We start from the raw sequence: 23,478 nt of genomic DNA, 5'->3' as shown, positions 1-23,478 counted from the left end.
CCCAAGTACTGGGATTAAAGGGATGTACCACTAATGCCTGACCTCAGAAAACGTTTTTAAAATTAGGATCTCTAAATCAGTTAATATGTAAAAAAAAAAAGCTTTTTTTTTTTGTTTTTATTTTTGACAGGGTCACATCATATAGCCTAGTCTCAGACTCCTGAGTGCTGTGATAATAACTATGTATTATCCAGAAGGATCATATTACAGAATTAAAATATTTCCAGGACTGCCAGAGTTACATAGTGAGACCCTGTTTCAAAAAACCAAACCAAACCAAAAAGCCATGTGGGTAGTACATACCTTTCTTCCCGGCACTTAAGAGGCAGATGCAGGTAAATTTCTGTGAGTTTAGGTCAGCCTGATCTATACAGTGAATTCCAGGACAGTGAGTTATATAGTAATGTAACAGGGCCCCAGACCTTAACACAACTGACTCTATGATGGGAGAGCCATTCAGGCTGTAAAACTCAGCAGGGAGACAGCACCACTTACCAAAAATGAGAACAAAGACCTAATCTATTAAATCCTGTAGTTCTAGGAAAGTCCCTAAATGTCCTAACCTTGCTTTTTGACTTCCGTAGTTCTACTTCTGGCTAACTCTTCTTAACTAAACTACTTCAACCCAGAACATGGTTTTTTGTGCTTAAAAGCTCATCCTGAGAAAGGCTAATACAGACTTTCTATTAGCTTAAACCTATGTCTGAGCAGGCGTCTCTGGTGAACAGCCCACAACAGTAAGACCCGGTTTGAAAAACCAACCCAAACCAGTGACAACAGAAAGCCAGCAACAGAGCCTATCTAACACTCCAAACTCAACTACACAGCCACAGCAATTGAGGCAGAGTGGCCGATATTAAATGCAGAACCACAGCACAGAACTAAGAATCCAAAAATAAATCCATACCTCTATGGTCAATTGATTTTTCATAGGACACCAAGTTCAGTCACTCTAGGAAAAAAATAGTCTTTTAAGGACAAGTAGATAATTAATGAGGTTGGGAGAGTTGCCATGCAAGGGTGGAAACAGGAATTCAGGACCCCAGTATACAGAGAACAACTAGGTAGGTGTGGTGGCCCACATAAAATCTCAGCACTCATGGGAGGTAGAGCCCAGGAAATCTTTGGAACAAGCTGGCTAGCCAGACTCTTAAATCATTGAGTTCCAGGTTCAACAGGTGACTGCCACAGTAAATAAAGTGGAAAATAACCAGAAAGACACTTGACGTCATCCTCTGACCTCCACATGCACTCCTTACGCATATGCAAATACCACCCCACACATGATGCACACCACACATATACAATCAAGAAAGACAGTGAGAAAAATGGCTGTTCCCTTAACTCATTGAGTATGAAAAAAATTAATTCAAAATGGTTCACACAACTAAATATAAAAGCTAAGAAGTGTAAGTTTTCAAGACTTTCGATTGGGTCACAATACTAAAAATATAATAAACCAATGAAAAAATAGAAAAGGTACCAAATTTATAAAGTTTTGTTTTGTTTTAAAACAGGGTTTCATCATGTAGCTCTGGCCTGGAACTTGCTATGTAGACCATACTGGCTCAAAGAGATTTGTCTGTCTGTCTCCCACATGCTGGGATTAAGGCATGTGCCGCCATGCCTGTGACCCCAAAACTCTTATAACTTCTATTAGTCAGTTTTGCATTAATATAACAAAATGATAGAGGTAGGCTAACTTTATAAAGGAAAGTTCACCATTTTGGAAGCTGAAGATCCAAATGGAGGGACAGGCCAGCTGCTCCACCTTCCCTGTGCTAGCTAGCTCATAGCAGACTGCACCAGCAGGAAGAGGATGTGAGAGAGACACAGTGGAACCAGCTCAGGCTCTCAATCATCCTTCCAAGAGAATGACCAGTCTCATAATAAATACCAACCTCTTTTGAGAACTTGTCCAAACTTAACCTATGAACTCTGGGGCTCCCAGTTAGCACCACCTCTTAAAGGCCATACTGTCTCCAATACTAACTCTGGAGCCCAAGCTCCCACAGCACAATCTTTGGAGAGAGAAAAAATATCCAAATTATAGCACAACCCCACATTTAAAGGTAAGCATCTATTTAAAATGGGCAGAAGATACAAAGGGAGAGAAGAATTGAAATGGCCACTAGTACACAGAAATAGCATTAGTCAATAAGAAATGAAAATCTAAACCACAGGGAGACACTGCTTTTTATCCACCTGAATGGTGAAAATTAAAACTGCAGAAAATAAGTATGAACAAGGAAGAAAGAAACTGGAACCTTCCTCCTTTTATGATGAAAATGTAAATCAGTAGAGCTGCTATGAAAAACAGTTTGGCAGCTCCTTATAAGTTAAACCCAGAATTACCATGTGATCCAGAAATCTGACTCCTAGGTCCAAGAGAATTGAAAGCATATGTCAGAACAAAACTTACATATGAATGCTCATAGCAGCAGTATTCAGAATAACTAAACCATAGAAACAAGCCAAACATTTATCACCTGGTGAATACATAAACAGGATGAGGCCCATCTGTCCAGTGGAATATTACTCAGCTATACAAAGGCAGAAGGACTGGCACATGCTACCACACAGATGAACACAGGAACACTATAGTAAGTATAAGAAGCTGTAAGCAAAAGACCACATGCCATATGACTCCATTCACATAGTGTTCCAAATACAAAAATCCATAGAGACACAACATAGATGAGTGGCTGCCAGCTCAGAGGAGGAAGGAGTGGTGAGCCCGAGCTAATAGGTTTGGGATTTCCCTCTCAGTGGTGAACTGTTCTGCAGTTAGACAGTGGTGATGAATAACCAACCATGTGGTCACACTGACATCACTTGCTCAGTTACTGCTCCATTGCTGTGAAGACATCAGAACCAGGGCAACTTACAGAAGAAGGCATTTAATGGGGGCTGACTCACAGTTTCAGAGGGTGAGCCTAGGATGATTATGCAGGAGGCATGGTAGTAGGCAGGCAGGTACAGCACAGTTGTCGTAGCTGAGAGGAGTAAGTCTAGGCCTAGCGTGGTCATTTGAAACCTCTTCTAACAAGGACACACCTTTTCATCCTTCCTAACTGTCCACCAACTGGAAACCAAACATCAAATTCAGGAGCCCATGGGAGCCATTCTCATTCAAACCACTGTGGAGTTACACTCCAATGTACAATGTTTATACGTTTAACACCACACCTTGCTTTGTGAGAGGGTCTAACTATGTAGCCCAGTCTTGCCTCAAAATCATAATCTTCCTGCTTTCACCTCCAGACTATATTACCTTGCTAAAAACATCTTCATATATTTAAGTCATAAATATTCTGTCCCCTTAACTATCAAGTATCGTAAGCTTCTACTTACAGCATGCTATTACATACATGATTCATAGGGTGTGGGGTTTTTTTTGCATGTGTGTCTGGTATACATATGTTTTCACATGTGTGAACACCTGTGAGTAGATGCTCATGTGTATAGAGTCAAGGCCTTCTTTAATCATGTTCTACCCTATGTACTGAGGTAGGAGACCTCAGTGCAGCCCAAGCTCACCTTCTGCTTATGTGGCTAACTAACTAGCTAGTTCAGGGAATGCTCTGTGCCTATGTTCCTGCCTATACGGAAAGTGCTTTACCTGAGTCATCTCCCCAGGCTCCTTCATAAGACTTCTTAGTGGTTAATGAAGTTTTAAACGTTTGGGAAAGTGTTTACTAACAATATCTCATCAAATCCGCTAAACCTTGATGGCAAATATAAGTAACCTTTTCCTACCTATTTGTTACTGGCATTGTTGGGGAGGCGTGCACACACGCTGTGACGCATGCATAGCTCAGGGAACGACTTTTGGGAGTCAGTTCTGTCCTTGCACAATGGCTCTAAGGATTAAACTGAGATCATCAAGCTGGTAATGGCACATGCTTTTACTCACGAACCATCGGGACAGCCCCAAACTATGGTTTAAACATGTTTATTGTTTGTGTTTTGTGTATAACTATTGGCCTTCATGTGCTCTGCATACATGCCTTGTGCCCACAGAGGCCAGAAAAGTGCACTGGACCTACTAACTAGAGTTAAGGACAGCTGTAACTGCATGTGGGTACTGGGAACTCAGCTCCAGTCCTCTGCAAGAAAAGTATGTGCTCTTACAGTGAGCCACTCTCCAACTCCTTCCTAATATTTTACTATTATTGTTAGTTATTACACCTTAAAATGAGAAGCAAATCATTAAGCCTGCTTTGCTTATTTTAAAGTATGAAATAGCCAGACATAGGAGCCTACAATCTTAGCACTGAGGAGTCTTAGGTAGGAAGATTATTTCAAGTTGGAGCTATCTGGGCTACACAGCAAGTCGTAAGCCAATTGTACTGGCTGGATTTGTGTGTCAACTTGACACAGGCTGGAGTTATCACAGAGAAAGGAGCCTCCCTTGAGGAAATACCTCCATGAGATCCCACTGTAAGGCATTTTCCCAATTATATCAAGGGCGGAAGGGTCCATTTTGGGTGGTGCCATCCCCGGGCTGGTAGTGTTGGGTTCTAAGAAAGCAAGCTGAGCAAACCAGGGAAAGCAAGTCAATAAGTAACATCCTTCCATGGCCTCTGCATCAGCTCCTGCTTCCTGCCCTGTGTGAGTTCCAATCCTGACTTCCTTTGGTGATGAACAGCAATGTGAATGTGTGAGTTGAATAAACCCTTTCCTCCCCAACTTGCTTCTTGGTCATGATGTTTTGTGCAGGAATAGAAACCCTGATTAAGACACCAATCTAGGGACACAAAGCAAGACTCTACCTCAAAAACAAAACAAAAACCACTAATGAGGTCCAGCATAATGGCACATACCTTTTAATCCCAGCACCCTAATCGGGAGGTAGAGGCAAGAAAGTCTCAATGAATTATACATAGGGAGTCCCTGTTTTAAAAAACCAGAAAAAAACATAGAAATAAGGGAAGGGAGGGAAAGAAGGAAGGAATGAAGACTTTTAAATATGAAAAACCACTACTTTATGAGCTTGTTTTAAGAATTCAATTCCTTAAAAAGGAGTTTAAATGGTGGTACTCTGCATGGGTAGATAATGCTGCTTCCAGAAACCACTGGTCATTAAACAAAAACCCCAGAACCAGGCACGGAACAGCTCCCAGTGTATCAGAGGTCCCAGAGGCCCCCCAAATAACATAGGCTGTTGCAGTGTCCACTATAACTGGAGATGGTAAGTCCACACTACTGATGCTACCATTCCCTTTGGTGCAGAACACAGAGAAATCAAGCTGAGTTGGAACTGAACTGAACCCTTTTTTCCTACTGGCCTGGTGAGTTTTCACACCACCATGCGCTATGCAGACCACCAGGGGAAAAAGATGTCAGTGGTCTTACTTAGTGCTGGAGCCTGTATGCTGAAGGATCTACCTAGCAGGCACATATGTGCCCACAGGTTTGGTTGTGACATGGCCACTATGAGGGTAAACAACTACTTTCTGCTTAGAATTGAGGCCTATTTCATAAGAAGAAATTCATGCCTGGTACTGTGAACCTAGCCAAAATCCAACGGCTTGGGAGACCATGAACCTTGGAGTGGAAACTATTATTATTTTGCTACATGTTGCCAAACTGCCTTTTAAACATCCATGTTTATACCCATAAACCTGTGCTGTTTTCAACCTTGGTCAGAACAGCTTCTTTCTGCAGTTCATACAGACTCAGCGTAAGTGCTCAGCCCTAAATGGGTGATCTACAGAAACCCTCCCTTCTCAGGGACCATCATAGGAAAAAGATGGAGAGAACCTAAGAGCCTCGAGTGAGGAAGAGTGCTACAGACTGCAGAGTATCTTCTGCACATGGCATGGCTAGTGCACTATGAGCTCGCAGCAGCTGTGGTTACCTGCACCAGAACAAGCCTGGCAGCACTCTATCCTGCAGAGCAGAGTGGTTATGAGGCCTTCCTCTTAGCTGAGTTAACTGGCAGCCGATGGCTGCCGGGAGGGGATAGCCACTGGTAAGTTGCCAGTTACTAAATCCACACCTATGCTCATGCAAGCAATGTTAATAAAATTCAACAGGTTGCTTAAAAAAAGATGAAATTAAAAATGAGATTTGTTGGGAGGAAGATGAGATTCACAGGGAATAAGTGAGGGCAATGGGGATATGATCAAAATACATTTTACATATATGCACATATGTATAAAATTGGTCAAAGAATAATCTTTATGTAAAAAATAAAATAAAAAGAATCAGGAAAGAGAAATCACTAAGTTTCAACGCTCTACATGTTATTCAACCACATTTAAAAAAGAAATACGATGGGCTGGAGAGAGGGCTCAGCACCCAAGAGCACTGGCTGCTGTTCCAGACCACCCAGACTAAACTCATAGACATCTGTGAGTTCCAATCCAACCTTATTCTGGCCTCTGTAGACACTGAAAAAGAAATAATACATTTTGCTAACTAAGTGTACAGGAATAGCAGGAAAGACTCAACAGATTGGTGATGTACGCATGGCTTGAAAACTGATCATAAGGCTTGCTACCGTAAGCCCTCCAAAGATGCCTCTCCTCCGTGAAATGAGGAGCTGACTCACTGACAAACTGTCCACTGCACGTGCCAGTCCTTTGGTTCTAGATCTTGATACTACATTATTACAGTATGGCATATAAGCATAAACAACCGTCGTCTCTCCAACAAAAGTTGAGTAACTACAGTTTGGCTTTTTCTTTTAAAAGAATATCCTTCAAAGCTGCAGGCTCCATGCAGGTGATGCACATGACAAATTAGGCTCAGGTTAAGAGAAAAAAGTGGGGGTTGGGGATTTAGCTCAGTGGTAGAGCGCTTGCCTAGCAAGCGCAAGGCCCTGGGTTCCTTCCCCAGCTCCGAAAAAAAGAAAAAAAAAAAAAGAGAGAGAGAAAAGTGATAGCTGGTGAACTGGAAACACACACACACACACACACACACACACACACACTTACTTTGGAGGCTACTTCTTGCTTTCAGACAGACTTTGAAGAAAATTAACTTGATGATAAAACTTGTTACCATTTTATAACAATCAACTACAGTCCAGTGAAAGTATGGCTGGGCTGTTTGAGTTTTACCACACAGGTGAACAAGGATCTTTGTGTTAGACTTTCTGGCATAACTCTCCTTAGGAAGCAAACAAAGCAATGAGAAGTGAGGCCACAAAACTCCAGTTTTTCTAGTAAACCTAGAAAAAATAAAATAAAACTTACAAAATACCTGAGAGCAAGGCCAAAAAGAAACAAGGTTGATAATATCCATGTTGGGATGAAGTAGAGATTGTGTCATACCACATGGCAAGGGGTGAAACTGAGCTGGAGAGATGGTTCAGCAGCTAAGGGCACTAGTTGCTCTTTCAGAGGACCTGAGTTCAATTCCCAGCATCCCCATGGCAGCTCACACCTGCCTGTAGCTCTACTTCTAGGGTTTCTGACACCCTCCCACAGGCAGTACATGCAGACAAACTCCAGTGAACATAAAATAAAGATAAATCGTATGTATGCAGAGAGAGAGAGACAGACAGACAGACAGAGGCAGAGACAGAGACAGACATACAATCAACATTGGCAATGCTCTTCCTGAGGAAGGAGGTTGACTCTCTTCTGCAAGGGCTATGTCAGTCCAGTCACAGCCACAAGGGAAGGAGTGTGAAGTCCAGATTTGGCCATAAAACGCTTCCTAGACTCAACCTGACTTAGGAAGGAACAAGCCTTACGGCAAGATAGACAAGCACATCCAGGTGCTGTATGAGGAAGAAACTAGAGCTCTGCGTGGCCTCATCCAAACCTTCGGCAATAGCAACTGCAGAAAATCCAAGCAATAACATAAGGAACAAAAAGGACTGGCATAGGACTAAGCGACAAACAAAACAGGAGTACCCAGAACAGTCATCAGGAGAATTATGATGGAGAGAGTAAAATTTGTAACTAAATATCCTTCCACGAATTTGCAAGAATCAATGAAACTACTACCCCTATGAAAAGACTACAAAAAACTAACAAAACCAAACCAAAGGACTCAAAGGAGAGTGTCCAGATTATAAGAATGAGGGACGTGTGGGCTGGCAGAATTCAAGGTAGACATGGAAAACCTTTCAAACATAGAAGAAGAAATAAAAAGGAACACAAAGAAAAGGTATTGCAAACAAATGAACAAACAAAAACACAACCACAACCAGACATTAAAGATAGAAATAATTGAATGAACATGTATCAAAACCAAAGGGCAAAGCCAACTGTGATTGAGACACACCTGTATCTCAGCACCTGAGAGGTTCAGGAGTTCAAGGTTATTCTCAGCTCCACAGAGTTCAAAGCCAGCCTGGGCTACAGGTGACTCTGTCTCACATGAAAACAAAAGAATTAGAGCAAAAGGACTGAGAGACAGCATAATGGGTAAGGCACTTGCCACTAAGACTCAATCCTTGCTACCTGAGCTCAATCCCCAGGACCCATATAGTAAAGGGAGAGGACCAATTCCTTCAGGCTGTTTTCTGAATTCCACATATTCACTATGGTATACACACATGTATGCTCCCACAAATATAATTAAAAATTTAAAGATAATAAAAAAATTGATATAGAAGACATACAAAGCTTGCAGAAACCCAAAACAATGAGCTGTAATAAACACTTAAAGATATAAATTTGAAATAAAATATTTGAATCCAACTGGGCACAGTGGTGCATGCCTTTAATCCCAGCACTTGGGAGGCAGAGGAAGGCAGATCTCAAGGCTAGTCTGGTCTACACAGTGAGACCATACATATTAGAGCAATTTTATGAAGTGACTGCTTTTCCTTTAATCCAGCTAGCCCACAAATAAATGAGCCAGAGACTATAAGATTTATTTGATCAAGGTTTACAGTATAATATCTGAGCAGTTATTAATCTATTCTAATCCTCTGAGCTAATCTGGCTACCTCCCAGCCAAAATCCCTGAGATACCTGCATTTTAGAATTGGTCTGGCTCTCTCTGCCCCAGGTGTGTTCCTCTCTTTCTCCCCTCCCTCCCACCACTCCCCTGGCTGGGACCAGAAGTCCAGCCTTATTCTTTCCTCTGTTCAGCCATTGGCTGATCAGCTTTTATTGACAAATCAGAGAATAAATGGGGAGCAGTATTGACACAACAATGAAGGAAGATTCTTAGAATAAGCATTACAATGCCACGTCTGGATTGCAACCAGATGTGGGGCACAGAGAAATCAGCATTTGAATTACACAGGGATAATCTTTACACACTGCACAATAACATTATGCCTCCGAGACTATTTGAACAACAACAACAACATTTAAATCTATAAAGATCACACAGGAAAAAACGGAGTTCAACTACTACAGCAATATATCCTAGTAAAGTTATTATGTATTAAAATAAAGTGAGGATCCATTGGGCAAATAAACCAAAAAGATCAATCACTAACAACGAGAAAATTTCAAGTTAGTGTCTAATGTCTCTGCAGCACTTTTAAATGGCAGAAGGTATTTATACAGTACTGTAAGCTAGTACACCACGGTGTGAGCCAGGTATTTTATAACCTGGTGAGCTGTCCTTTACAGGTGAAGCAACATAAAGTTCTGGAAATGCTTTAAGAAAACTCCTGCCAGATATCTAGGTGAGCATCACATAAATTTAAGTAAAGAGTTAAAACAAAAACAGAATAAAAATAGAACAAACTGCAGGCTATAACATTATCAAAAAGCAAATAATGAATTGTGAGGAGAAAAATCCAAGAGGGATATCTAAACGTAACAGCTGAGAGACAGTGGATAAGCCTTAAAGCTCACACATCGAAGTCGTAAATATGAACACACATAATAGAAACTGGTATATAACTGTGCATAAAAGTGAGTAGACAGCCAGCCATCGTGGGGCATCCTTAATCCCAGCACTCACAAGGCCTCTAGGGGCAGGTGAATCTCTCCAGCCATCATGGGGCATGCCTTAATCCCAGCACTCACAAGGCCTCTAGAGGCAGGTGAATCTCTCTGTCTCATTTAAAAAAAAAAATCACAAAAATGACTAAAATCAAGTGATGAAGATGGGAAATGGGAAAAAAGGATTTAAAAAATTTCATTTTTCTTCATCGGGGTTATTAAAAAGAGAACTAAGAATATGATATAAAGAAATGAGACAAAAAATACAAAACTTCCTAAATATCTGGGAAAAAAAAACAAACAAATCAGGCACCATAGTTAAAGACCTAAATTCTAAATATATATGAAAATACAAAACTTAGAGGAAGTGTGATTTTATAAATTTCCAATACATTATAAATTAAAGCAGCAATATTTTAGCTTCTCATAGAGATCCAGTTCTGATATTGCTTTCGGATAATAGAATTACTTCAGAGAGCTCACACCTCTGAAACGAAGAGGAAGGTAAAAACTAAGAAACACTCTAGGAACATGATCTAGAGATCAATATTGGCTCTTTGAATGCAAAAATAAACCATGGCAAACATCAATTCAGTTAATGCTGCAGGGGAAGTAACTGTAAACCCTGTTTCTATTTCCACATCAACAACAAAAGGAGAGGGAATCCTAACGTTCCAGACAGGCAGCTGCTCCAAGGATGACATGAGCAAATAGGGAAGTGATGAAAACAGCAAACTCATTACCGGAAGTGCTCAGAGCCACTGAGCCTTTGTTTCAGTAAGTGTTGGCTAATATTGTTGCCACAAAGATACAAACTTCAAACTGACAAGTTATTCAAGTTTTTTAAATCTACTCTAAGTGCTAACGATAGAATTAGGGGAAAGATATGACAGAGAAGCATTTTTCTGTAGGGCAGGGGAAGTCCCCCAGAGAGAGAGAGAGAGAGAGAGAGAGAGAGAGAGAGAGAGAGAGAGAGAGAGAGAGAGAGAAATGGAGCTTCTCCCTCCTTCCCTAGCATGGTGTGCCCTGTGCCGCCCTCTCACCCCGACCCCTACTGGGGCCACTCATCGGGCAGGAGCACATCTCCTTGGCATCATTCAGTGCACACTCCTCTCTGGTGCTCTCTCTCTGCCAGTACTGCAAGAGTTCCTAAAGTCAAGTATTTCTTGTGTGTCATCTCAATGCTTCAGGGCACCTGCTCCTACTCATTAGATGAGGGCTGGGCATGGTGGCGCACACCTTTATTTCCAAACACTTGGGAAACAGATCTACATAGTGAGTTCCTGGCCGGCCAAAACTACATTGCAAAACACTGTTTAAAGACAAACAAGCATATTAAATGAGCAAATGCTTACTTCATATGATCTGGTTCAGGGTTCATATTTTATAGCCTGTAGCCACCTTGATATCAGGAAGGCATTCAGTTAAAGAGTTTCTTTTTTTCTTCCTTTTTTTAAAAAAAAGGAAAGAGGTTACTCAAGAAAGAGGCTGCTGGACTCAGTGGTGTAACTCAAGGACTGAGGACTTCAAACAGTATGTATGTGGTCCTAGCTTCTATCTCCTGAGAAAAACAAACCCACTTCAGCCCCTATGGAGTGACATAAAACTATAGTCCCAGTGGTTGAAAGGAAGAGGCATCCTCATCTACACAGTAAATTAGGCTAGCCTGGAACATGAGACTCTACCTCAACCGTACATATACACACTTACCAATCACTATGAACATCAGACAGTGGATCAGGCTCTGGGATCATAGGGAGGCTGTGGGTAAGACAGAGGCAAACATCTCACCCCCCCAGTGAGTGGGTCACTATCATTGACTCGAGGACAAGCTTCAGTGTACCTCTCTCCAGAATAATGCTTCTCAGAGGACAAGCTTCAGTGTACTTCTCTCCAGAATAATGCTTCTCAGACGCCTCTGCACTCACAGTGAAAGTAAAGTAAAAGTAACAGCAACAAAAACCCCACCACATTCTGTAGCTCAGCTTAGCACTGATGCACACTGCTTATATGATACACCAAATAGTTAGATGATCCACAAAGATGAACACATATCTAGCTAGATGATCCACAAAGATGAACATATATCTAGTTAGATGATCCACAAAGATGAACACATATCTAGCTAGATGATCCACAAAGATGAACATATATCTAGTTAGATGATCCACAAAGATGAACACATATCTAGTTAGATGATCCACAAAGATGAACACATATCTAGTTAGATGATCCACAAAGATGAACGTATATCTAGCCAACAGAGCCTGGGACCAGGAGGAAACTAAAGCTAAGCTGCATCAGCCTCCCTCAGAGCCAGGAAGGTAACCCAAGGAAAGCAGCATTTGCAAAGCAAAGCCGACTTGGCAGGAAGCCCCCAACCCTGCTAGCCAGACTCTGGCCTAAAGATGTTCAGTCCTTGGTAGAAGTGCTGGAGCTTCCACTCACAGTGAATATCTTTAACTGCTTAATGTACTGAGACTTTAATTAAATGTGTTTGGGTAATAATGACTTTATCAAAATAAGTGAATGAAAGTCAAAACAAAATACTTTAAACATTTTGTTTTAAATATAATCTCTCTCTGAAATTTGCCAGTCTTCACTTAAATTGGAGGGGAGACAGGCTAATTTACCTCAGACCCAAGTAATCCATGCAGAAGTAGATCCCGGGCTAAACTAGTATCTTTTTCAGACTGCCTTCAAAGTGTCAGGGCAAAGCAGTATGACTTGTCCCCGGTCTGCAATGTCTGTGCACTGTGGCCACTCAAGAGCCAGTGGTCGCAACGCTCACCTTGCCCTGTACCAAGTGAGCGGTGTGAGCCCCACTGTCTTCAGAGTCCTTTCAGGAAATGTGCTCATCTGACGAGACAAAGTCAGAAACAGGGAGAAGGACCAGAAAAATCTTCTTTCTAGCCTCTGTGTCTACATGTAGTTAGTTCTCCAACTCTGAGAAGACAAACTAAATACAACATTCTGGGAAGCCGGCTCGGTGGCTCATGCTTGTATTGCAGAATGTCAGAGGTTGATGCTGGTGCATCACTATGAGTTCAAGGCCAGTCTGGCTCTCATCCTCTTACTTTGGTAAAGTGATTGTTATTCAAACACGTCTGAGTGCATTAAACAGTTTAAAGATATTCGTTGTAAGTGGAAGCTCCAGAAGTTCGAGGGTCACGCGCTAGCATAATGAGATCCTCGTTCAAAGAACAATCGACAATAACAAAAAAGGGTCTGGGGCTTTCGGGCCTCATTATTCCTCATCCAGGAATCGCAGGTGCATCTGAAAGACTCGTTTTGTGTGCCTCTTTACAGAAACTTAATAAATCTTCCTGTACATCCCAAAGGAACCTGTTTGTTTATATATACCGCAAGTATTCTACTACTAAGCTATATCCCTAGCCCAGAAATCTGTTAAATTTAAAAAAAAAAAAAAAAAAAAAGGTTTTCTGATAAGAAACAGCTAAGAAACAAAGTGTGTCTTTCCTAAGAAAAGGGAAAGGCCATAAGCAGGATTTATTGCCTCTGTGCAGCAGACTTTTCTATGAAGATGGCTTGGTCTGTATCTATACTTTCCAGGTCAGCCCAAGCCACCCAGGACTAACAGCTAAAGTGCTATAGGTATAAGCAAACTGAATTTCAGTTTCACGTTGTTTTAATGAATTCATATTCAGCTAGTTGCTACCATCTAGGGCAGGGCAGGTTAGATCATCAGCGTAAGTCCTCAGAGGATAAGCAACCTTGTCTTACACTAAAATACCAGTTTGAAATCTCTCATTCAAAACCTGTTTTCAGTTTTATGATATGTAAAACTTCCTTTTAAGTAGGTTTTCAATAAAAATTTGGCAATTTTTATTCTAAAACATGAACATACTAGACTTGCTAATATGGTCATAACAGAGAGTCAAGAAAGCAAATGGATCAATGACAGGAGGTGGTGAGCAGGCATACTAACAAAAGGGTCCAAATAAACCCAGAGTCATGGGTTTATGGAGCAAGAACCACGTGTGTTTGCAGGCTTGGCTCTACGTCTGCCTCTTCACAACACTTCAGTAAGTCTCCGGCACTAACACCGGGCCCTGTTGGTTAGGTCTGCAGCCAGGTATCTGTGGATGTGAGGCAAGCGTGAACGCCAAGCTCCTGAGCAGACCTGACAATTCCTTTGACATTGTCCAAGTTTTCATCTGTGAAAGACAAACAAAATACCTACTGTCCTCTTGACTGAGAGAGAAGAAGCGAGGTGCGCAATGCTGAGAAAGGAGCTCATTAACGCCTATGGAGGTGTCCTCTTTAAACCTGCTTAGGCTTCCAACAGACTTAATTCCTGCTCTGTTTGACTTCTTAACTGTTCTGTTCTGCTCTCCAAAGAAACTAAAATTTGATGAAAAACTGGTCAAACTGTCAACATGCAGTAGCCTGAAGAAGAGCAAATGTCTGGAGGAGACTAAAGCATAGAGGTGACACCACAGCCGCTGGGCTGGAGGTAAGAGAACCCTCAGAGATAGATAGGTAGTTAGTAAGGAAGAAGACGCCCAAGAAGCTTTGCTTAAAAACACACTGGAGGCAAGCTGGGTTCCCAGCACTTCGAAAACTGCAGCAGGAGAAATGCTCTGGTCTGAATTTAATGCCAGTATGGGTGACATGTTTGGGGACGGTCTAGGATATAGGAACAAAATCTTGTCTCAAGAAAAACAAAACAAGTAACACCCCCCAAAAGACAAGAAAGCTAGAAAAGGACAAGTGCAGGGAGCCCCAGCCACAGGTGACAGCCTTCAGGCAGCAGCACTCCTCTCTCACGATCGCAAGGTCAACGACTAGCACACTTCATCAGGCCGGCAGCACACATGAGCATGTATCACAGATAAGTACATTAGGTCCAGTTGCTTCATTGTTTCCAAGTAGAAAATACAAGCTGCTTTTGAAAGCCTTATAAGATCACTTTAAACAAGCAAACGTAAGTATACTGTACACATGATAGCTACCAGCTACTACACAGAATACCTGGGAAAGCCAATGACATCGAGCAAGCAAGGCAATTCAGCATGAGGGTAGGAGTGTCATTTTCTCTCTCCCATCACTATTGCTACCAGGCACTGAAAGGGACAAGGGGCTTACCCAGCCTCCAAAGCCATCTGCAGCTCAGCAGCTCCCTACCAAGAAGGAATGCAGGTACAGTGCCAGGGGATGACAGAGTACCAGACAGCACTGAGGGAAGGAAACCCTTCATGGAGGCCACAGAGGACATCCTGTCACTCAGCAGGAGGCTGCCACCCTGTGCTCTCACTCTTTTTCTGGTGTATGGATAAAATCTGCAGATGCAGGCAGTGCAGGCAAGAGGGAGACAGACTCTGGAAATGGAGAACCGTTTTTGCTGTCTGATCCTTAAAAAATGCCCTCCACTTTTCAGCTATGAACTGCCACACAGTTGCTGAGGAATCTGCCCACCAGTTCTGTTTCCACAATAAAAGTTTCCGCATCTCACAAGTTAGAGCCTCACCCTCTCTGCATTATTGTAATCCTAAAGAAGGAATAGTCAGTGAAAGAAAACAGAGGATGCAGCATTTGGGCAGAGATGGAAGTTCTCAAAATATGTGAAGTTCATGTGTAGAGAACGCACACCACGCCTCACTGAGTGTTATTAAAGTCCACCTCGACATAGCATCCTCCTCCCCAAAATGAAGTTTAAAAGCAAAAAGAGAAATCCACTGAAAGATACTCAGGGAAAATTAACAACATATTCTGAAAATTTTAGTAATAGACTTATGAGATAAAATATAAATCCTAGAAAACAAAAGAAACTTACTTAACAGAAATGGAGAAAGCCTAGCTTAAAACAATATACAGTGCAGCGTTACATTACATAGAAGAAACTTATTAAACTGTCTGAGCAGAAATATGGTTCCCTGGCTTTTCTAAATGTCCAATGCTTACAGACTGGACTAGGTATCTCACATCTCCACTTTGTAAGCCCTCAAGTCCTATATAACACATTCCTATTCCTCTAGGATACCTTTTAAGGACCAACTTTAATAAGTCACATTAAAAATACACTATTTAAGGAATCTATCAACAATATTCAATTATAAAATTATAATTCTATACTAACTATAAAACATTAGACTTCCTGGTTGAGGTTTCGATGAGAAATCCAACAAGACTATTTCTTTCCTAATGGCCAAGGCATTCTCAACCAAAAGCATAATACAGATCCAATCATGGCTCCTGACTTATGCGTAGCATTGCAAATTGGTTCGTATGCATTAAAGTGCTCTCGCTCTTACCTGTGTATCCAGCATACCATCCCCAGGAAGCCACCATTCCTAAAAGCCATTTGTACATGAGTCCTTCGATATACCAGAAGCGCTTACTGTCCAGCACTCGGAGTGGCTGCAGTATAATTATATAGCAGATGTAGGATGGAATAGCAACCAGGTTGTTGGCGACCATGAAGGCAAACCTCATCAGGGCTTTCGCGACCATCCAGCCCAGCCACGGAGCTTCTTCCACGGTCACAGCCATTCTCACATTGGCGTCGGTCCTGTCTTTCTGGGGATGAAAGGAAAAATCATTTCAAAAGGAAAATGGGTGCAGTCAGCAGCACAGAAATCTCCAGCACAGAAATACAAGAAAATGCGAGGGTCTAAGCTTTCCCGGTGCAGCGCTCGCCCTGCGATCTCCAGGGCAAATTCCAGAGGGGGACAGAGAGGAGGGAGGAGCCGCACAAGGTCAAGGGAGCCGTTCCGCGGGGCACCGGCCACGGCGGAATATATTTAGCCAACGCTAGACCGTCCCGCTAGCCGGTGGCGGCCCCGCACCGCGACCCACCGCGGCCGCCAAGCTTCCGCCAGACCCTCCGACTCCGCACGCTGCCCCGGACCCGCCGGCCGGAGGTCCCGCCACGCCGGTCCTGAACGCCCGGCCATGCCTTTACCGGGGCTCCCCAAGGGCTCGTCCGCAACAGCGGGGTGCTTGCTTCGCTTCGCTTCTGAGGGGGAAGGAAAGGAGAGGGGCCCAGGAAGGAGGACGAAGGTGAGAGGAAGCCGGCGGGGAGGGGGAGGGGGAGCGGGACCAGAAGGTGAAGCCGAGGGGCGAGGGATGCGGAGCCCGCGACGCCCGGCCGAGAAGGCTCGGGCAGCGGTTTCCTCAGGTGAGGAGCGGGGCGGCCTCGGGTCGCCGCGGCAGGCTCTCCTCAGCCGTGTCCCCCCAGCCCGCTCCCCCTCCGCGGGCTCTCCACGGAGGGCTCCCCTCAGCCAGGTATCCTCGGCCAGGTCTCCTCAGCGGGCTCACCTCAGTGGGCGCAAGCGGCGAGCGGCGACAGGGCCGAGGGCCGGCGGCGGCGGCGGCGGCGGCGGCGGGAGTCCCTGGCCCGGGGGTCGCGGTCATGGACGCGGCTGCGGCGGCCCAGGCGGCCCGAGGCGCGGCGCGAGCGGGCGCACGGGCGCCCTAGTCCCCCGCGACTGCCTGTGGACAGAGGCGCGGCGGGGACTCAGAGGCCGGACCTGTCACCGGGGCGGGTCCCGGGGAGGCGGGCGATGCCCCGCGCCCCCGCCTCCGCCTCCTCCCCGGGCCTACCGCGCCCTCGGCCCTCGGCCGCCGCCGCCTCCTCCACAGGCCACGCGACCAACGGCACCCTTCCCCGCCCCCAGCGCCTCCCGGGCCCGGCCCGCCGCGCCCCAGGTTACCTCGGGCAGGCCGGGGCCCGGCCCGGGCTGCGGGAGCCGGAAGAATGCATGGCCGGCGGAAGGAGGCGGCGGCGGCGCGGCCCTCCGGGCTTCAGGTCCCGGGCGGTGTGGAGACTCGCTCCCCAGAGCCCGGCGGCTGCGTGCGCCCGGGCCGGCGGGGAGGGTTGGCGGGAGGAAGCGGCGGCGCCCCTGAGCGCCCTCTAACGAAGGCGCGGCGCCGCCCGCCCCGCGGACCCCCTAGTGCGCGGTTGAGGGCGCCCCCGACCGCCCGGCCTAGGCCCCAGACCTCACCGAGCCCCGAGTGGAGGCAGAAGGCTGCTCGGAAAGGTCTGGAAGGAAGGCTGGCCCTCCCAGCGCGCGGGGACCTTTTGGGCCCTCCTGGACCCCTCTCAGCCACAAGGGCCGCCGCGCTGCATTGTTGAGGCTCCTTGGCTGCCCAGGCTGGCACGCTTTCTCCTTTTCATTCCTAAAGAAACCCGCTTGCGCTCAGGGCTTTTCTTCTGAACCTCCCCAAGGTATTACGGTCTAGCGTTTTTAAATCAGTTGTTTTTAAATGCCAGAATCCTTGTTTCTGGAAAGCACCTGGAACTTGAATGACAACATCTTCAATCCCGCTACACACACACACACACACACACACACACACACACACACACACACGGTTGGGGCGGATCCAGTGAGAATCCAGTGGTCTGCACAGAAATAGAACTGAGTTAATGGAAGAATAAAAAACAATTAGCCACATGCTTGGTGTTGAATACAATGACCATAATAGGACTCCTAGCCAGCCCTGGTCACTACTAGGACATTAGCTGAATTTGGGTTCAAAGGCTAGACAAAACCAAGAGTCCTTACAGACCCAGTATCTCTTGTTGAGCGTGGTAGCTCATGCCCGTAATGGCAGCACTTGAGAAGCTGAGGCAGGAGGGTTGATGTGAGCTGGAGGCTAGCCTGGGATACAGAATGAGTTCCTATACGAGTTACAGAGTGAGACCCTGTCTATGAATAAGTAAAGCCCTGTGAATAGAGCAGCAGTTTGTTTTCTTATTCTTTAAGACCAGGCCTTACTTTCTGTATAGTCGGGGCTGATCTGTAATTTATAACAGCTCAGGCCGGCCTCCAACACTTAGAAATCTTCCTGCCTCATTTTCCCCAGTGTTGGGATTATGGGTTTGAACCACAATGCCCGGTAGGATGGCAGTTTTCACACGTCTCTAAGGGGTGAAGGAGTATCACTTATTGTGTCTGTACTGTGAAAATATCAAAGCCCAGTGTGGTGGTACGCATCGATAATCCCAGCACCAGAGAGTCTAAGGCAGGAGTACCAGGAGTCCTGGACCAGCCAAGGCTGTCAGACCTAGTCAAAAAAAAGAATCAATTAAAAAAAAAATTCATGCTTTTATAATCCCCCCTTTTCCCTCCCACTTTGATCCAGGAATGACAAAAAAAAAAAAAAAAAAAACCACCCAAAAACTATGAAATATATGTACCCTTCCATGTATGTTTAGCCTTTACAGCTATTATTACCCTTTACCTGTTCACAAACATATTTTACTGTACAGGGCATGCTAGGGATGTAGCTCACCTGTGTATTCAAGGTCCAGGCCAGCGTGTGACAAAGCACAACTAAAAAGAATTAAAGGCCACTGGCCATGTCAGGGCTATCCATAGGGCTCATGAGTGGCAGTAGAAAAGCTAGATACGCTCATTCATTTCTTGCTCTTCCTTTGTCAGTCTAGGCACCAAGATATTGGACCTTCCACTAAACCTTCGGAGAGAAGTGTAATAACAGGTACTGAAGATGACATTCAGGCTGTGTCATTGTATTCTCATAACAAACACGGAGATGGACGTCTGCTTCCTAGATAGTAGACTATCTGCCTCAACAGTCAGTGCACTGACTTAAGAGAATTAGCCCCTGCTAGCCAAGCAGTGAAGCTCAAGATTCGGGTTTCAAAAGCATCGTTTGTGACCTTTTACCACAGTAAGAACCCAGATACATAACAGGATAGCATAACACTGGATCTCGGGGGCCTGCACTTTTCAGAGTCTTAAAGGAATGCTGGATGAGGTGGAGCACACCTTTAATCCTAGTACTCAGAGGCCGAGACCGGTGGATCTTTGTGAGTCTGAGGCAAGCCTGGTCTATGTAGTGAGTTTCAAAACAGCTGAGGCTATGGGGAGAGAGAGACCCTCTCTCAAAAATTTAACCAGCCAACCAAAGAAACAAACAAAAATTGTAAATAGGAGATTCTGAGGTTGATAGTTTATAGACTTTAAGAAACCTGAATCTCAGAGGTACAACCTTTCAATTGCAAGTTATTGTTGGATCTCATCTATTCTGTCTGCCTTAGCCCACAACGGTGGGCACAGAATGCTAGACTGGTAACAGTAGTTACCGATCACTAGTTTTCATTGAGTTCTGGAGGCTAAAGCCAAGGATGTGTGGACAGGTTTGGTTTCTTCTGGCCTGTCTTCTTGGTTTACCCTGTCTCCCATGCCATCTCTCTGGAAGCATTTGCCTCCAGCTTTATCCAAATCTCTCCTGCTGCTGTTTCAGTCTGAGAGTCAGGTCTCCATGGGAAGCCCAGCAGGCCAGCTTTCGGCTCTTTATCTAGTCCAGACAGGACTCTACAGCAGTATCCTCCTTCCAAATGCTGCGATTAGAGGCATGTGCCACCACACCCAGTCACACTTCTTATAAGGTAACCAGTCTGATTGCATCGGGGCCCACACTAATGGCCGTGTTTCAAAACTGTTGTCTCTTTTAAGGCCCCAGGTCTATTTGCATTCTGAGAAAGCAGAAACCAAGTTTCAGTGTATGAATTTTGGGGGTACTGTTCAGCCATAGCATTCCAGTCTCTATACTGCAGACATTGTCAGTTTACTAGCTCTTCGGGCAAAGCACCAGGAACCCCGGTTCCCTCAGTCATCTCATTATGTTAAGTAGCTTCAACCCAGGAGGATCTGTTTGTTTGTTTGTTTGTTGTTGTTTGGGGGGGGCGGGGCTGAATGCTGCTAAGTAGGCATTTGACAGATCTAGCTATACCCCGAGCCTTCTCTTACAGGGAAGCTGCCTGTGTAGCTTTTCTTGAAGTTCAGCTAATTATGCAGCACACCAGGCTACAGGTATACATATGCCAAGAGTGTGTGGAAAGGGCTTTTCTTAGCTTTCTGACCACAGAATTATGTTTGTTTAAGACAATTAAACCTCTATAAATCATGTAAAATGGTGTTTTGTCCAACTTGTTCAGGAAACCATTTCAGATGGTTTTACACCTATTTCTTAATTTCAAAGTTCATTTTAGTTAATCATGTTGCATCTTTTTTAATCATGTTAATCTTTTCACCTTGCATATAATAACCTCTTGCCAGAATACTTTTTTGCCTTGCCACTTTTTAACACTAACTTTCTGAGGTTTTCCTGTGGTTTATTTGCACTCTACCACATGCAAATAGAGATATAAATTCCCTGAATGATCCTAACAGGAAGATAGGAATGGCTGTAGAAAATCCAGTGACAACTGGCTTCCAGTTCCCTGTCCCAGCACCTTAGAGCTGTTTTTAACAAAACACAAACCTCAATTCCAGAATTGCAGACCCTTTGTGTACAACCCTAATAGGGAAAAAAGGAAACAGATCCTACCTTACAGTGACAGGTCTGTCTCAGAACCTTATATATGAACCACAGAACATGGTGGGAAAATGCAGCAGCTTCCATTTCTTGGGGTCTCCACACATTTGAAAACAATCTAACTTAACACCTCAGAAGGATAAATTCCACCCACATGATCCACATTCGCACAACAAATTAGGTTATAACTAGAGGGGGGCCCCTTGGGTAGAAGATTCCCCCTGGGCCCGCTCTTTTTCCTAGTAGCAATTATAAAAACATTTTACCTGCCTGTGCTGGTTTCTACAATGAGGCTCCAATGAACTATTTCCTCTCTAGGGGGAACCCACCAGCAGTTTTGTGCCTGTGCAGTGACTTGGCACAGGCCTGGGATTGCTAGGAAACAGGGGCCACCTAGAAGTCAGCAGCCCCAGAGAGTCTGGCATTCCAGTTGCTGTCAGCACCAGCGTCCGGCTGGACAAAAAGATATCCATAGTCATTTCACATAAAAACCTATGGGGCTATCATCTTAAAGTCCTCTAGACAAGGTGGGCCAGACCCTCAAGTCTGGACTGAAACATTTCAGTAACTAATCTTAACAGGCTTGTCTCCAAACAACCTTCTTATGACCTAAACAATCTCTGTCTTCTCTGGGCAACTTTCCTGCCCATCTGGTTTCCCTTTGCTTCTGCCCCAGCTAAAACTATCACTAGGGCCCTGGAGAATCCATAAGACAATGACCCCACCAATAGATAGCACCCTAAACTAGAGTCTTCTGCCCAGTGTTGCATTTTCCTAAGCACACCCTATCCGTCCTGCCTACTGAGGTAGGCACACAACACATAGCTTTTGGCTATGAAAAGGTTCCCTATTCCCAAAGGGTTAGTTAACGTTTTCTACAAGCCCAAAGCTGCACCTCATTTCTACTGGTGGCTTCTTAGGGGCTAGAGTAGGTAAGATATTCTAAAAAAAATTTCAGCAAGTTCTTTCTCCTCCAGAACCCACAAATTCACATAGTATACCTATGAATAAGACAAATGCAGGTTTAAAATTGTATTTGCCTGAGGCAAGAAACAAAAGAACAATTTACATTTATTTGCTAATTGTAATCACCCCAGCACTGAGTGTGCACTCAAAAGGTTGCTAGTCATGTTCTCAGTGCTTTGCGTACATTCCTTTTAAGACATTTGTTTATTATTGTACATATGTTGAGGGTCGGGTGCCTGTAGGCCAGAGTTCACGTGTGGAGGTCAAAGGACAACTTTGTGGAGTTGGTTCTTTCTTCCACCTTAAGAGGTTTTCAGGGCTCAAACCCTAGCGGGCTCAGTAAACACCTTATCTACTGAGCCACTTCACTGGCCTCATTCTCTCAGTATTTGTTTTCTTGGCTATTTTTGCTGAGATAACTTCTCATGGTGTAGCCCAGTCTGGCCTGGAACTTACAATCTTCAAATCTCTGTTCACGTATGCTTGCGATTACAGGTCTGTGTCATCACACCCTGCATTCCTTCTTCTAATCCTCATAACAACTTTATAATGCTTATTGTTACCTGCATTTTAGAAATGGGGCTGTTAGGCAGTTTACCTTGGGTCTCTTAGCAAGTGGAGGAGTCCGGACTGAATTTTCAGTTCCCTTCAAGGGTGTGCTCCTGACCACAATCTGCAGTGCTTCTCTGGGAGCTAGTTGCTGGCAGAAACACATGAAACACATTCCCCACCCCCCTCTCTCTCAACATCTGGTGTCAGATACTCTGAAAAGGGTCTTGGATTGGTCAAGGACTGGTCAAGAAGGCTGAGCTGGTTACCAAACCCCGGTGCTCTCCACCTCCACCTCCCAGCTCTGAGATAATGCACAGCAAATCTCTTCACGAGCATCGCCTATCAATAAAAAGCTGATGGCCAATGAGCTGAGGCAGGAAATAGGAGGTGGGATGCTGGCAGGAAGAGAGGATTCTGGGAAATAGTAGTAGAAAAAAGGGGAAGCTGAGAGCCTCGAAGGAAGAACAGGTCAGGACTGAAGGAGAAGTAACCAACCATTTGGAAGACATAGAATAGTTTGATGGGTTAAATAAGTTACGAGCTAATCAGGGAATGAGCCAAAGTTTATGGCCCAGGCACTTAATAATTAATAATTAGTCACAGACTCGCCATTCTGGGAACAGGGGCTGTGAGAAAGGTGTCTTTCTTTCTTTTAAAAATGTTAATGTATGTGTGTCTGTCTGTCTGTCTGAGGTCTGAGGGTGTGTGCATATGACTGTAGGTACCCAAGAATCCAGAAGAGGGCTTTGGATCCCCCTGGAGCTGGGGTTACAGCTGGCTG

The 23,478-nt window shown here is 44.5% G+C and overlaps 1 protein-coding gene across 4 annotated transcripts in view; it reads right to left on the bottom strand.

Moving 5' to 3' along the window:
- Lpgat1 (lysophosphatidylglycerol acyltransferase 1) overlaps positions 1–17,703 on the bottom strand; it is a 66,368-nt gene extending 48,665 nt beyond the window's left edge. The window contains exons 1-2 of one of the 4 annotated variants that reach the window (XM_032914715.1): positions 17,546–17,703; positions 16,145–16,409 (exon numbers count right to left, since the gene is read on the bottom strand). In XM_032914715.1, coding sequence (XP_032770606.1) covers positions 16,145–16,382 — 238 coding nt within the window. In that variant the 5' untranslated portion in view covers positions 16,383–16,409; positions 17,546–17,703. Of the gene's footprint in view, positions 1–16,144; positions 16,410–16,794; positions 16,956–17,150; positions 17,451–17,545 lie in introns of those variants that run through there. The other 3 variants (XM_032914712.1, XM_032914713.1, XM_032914714.1) reach the window with 3 other exon arrangements.
- Between the last annotated feature and the right edge of the window lie 5,775 nt (positions 17,704–23,478).

Source organism: Rattus rattus, chromosome 10, assembly GCF_011064425.1.
Source record: "Rattus rattus isolate New Zealand chromosome 10, Rrattus_CSIRO_v1, whole genome shotgun sequence".
Lineage (NCBI taxonomy): Eukaryota > Metazoa > Chordata > Mammalia > Rodentia > Muridae > Rattus > Rattus rattus.
Note: the sequence above shows the minus strand (reverse complement) of the source record. Positions and strands in the feature narration are given on the sequence as shown.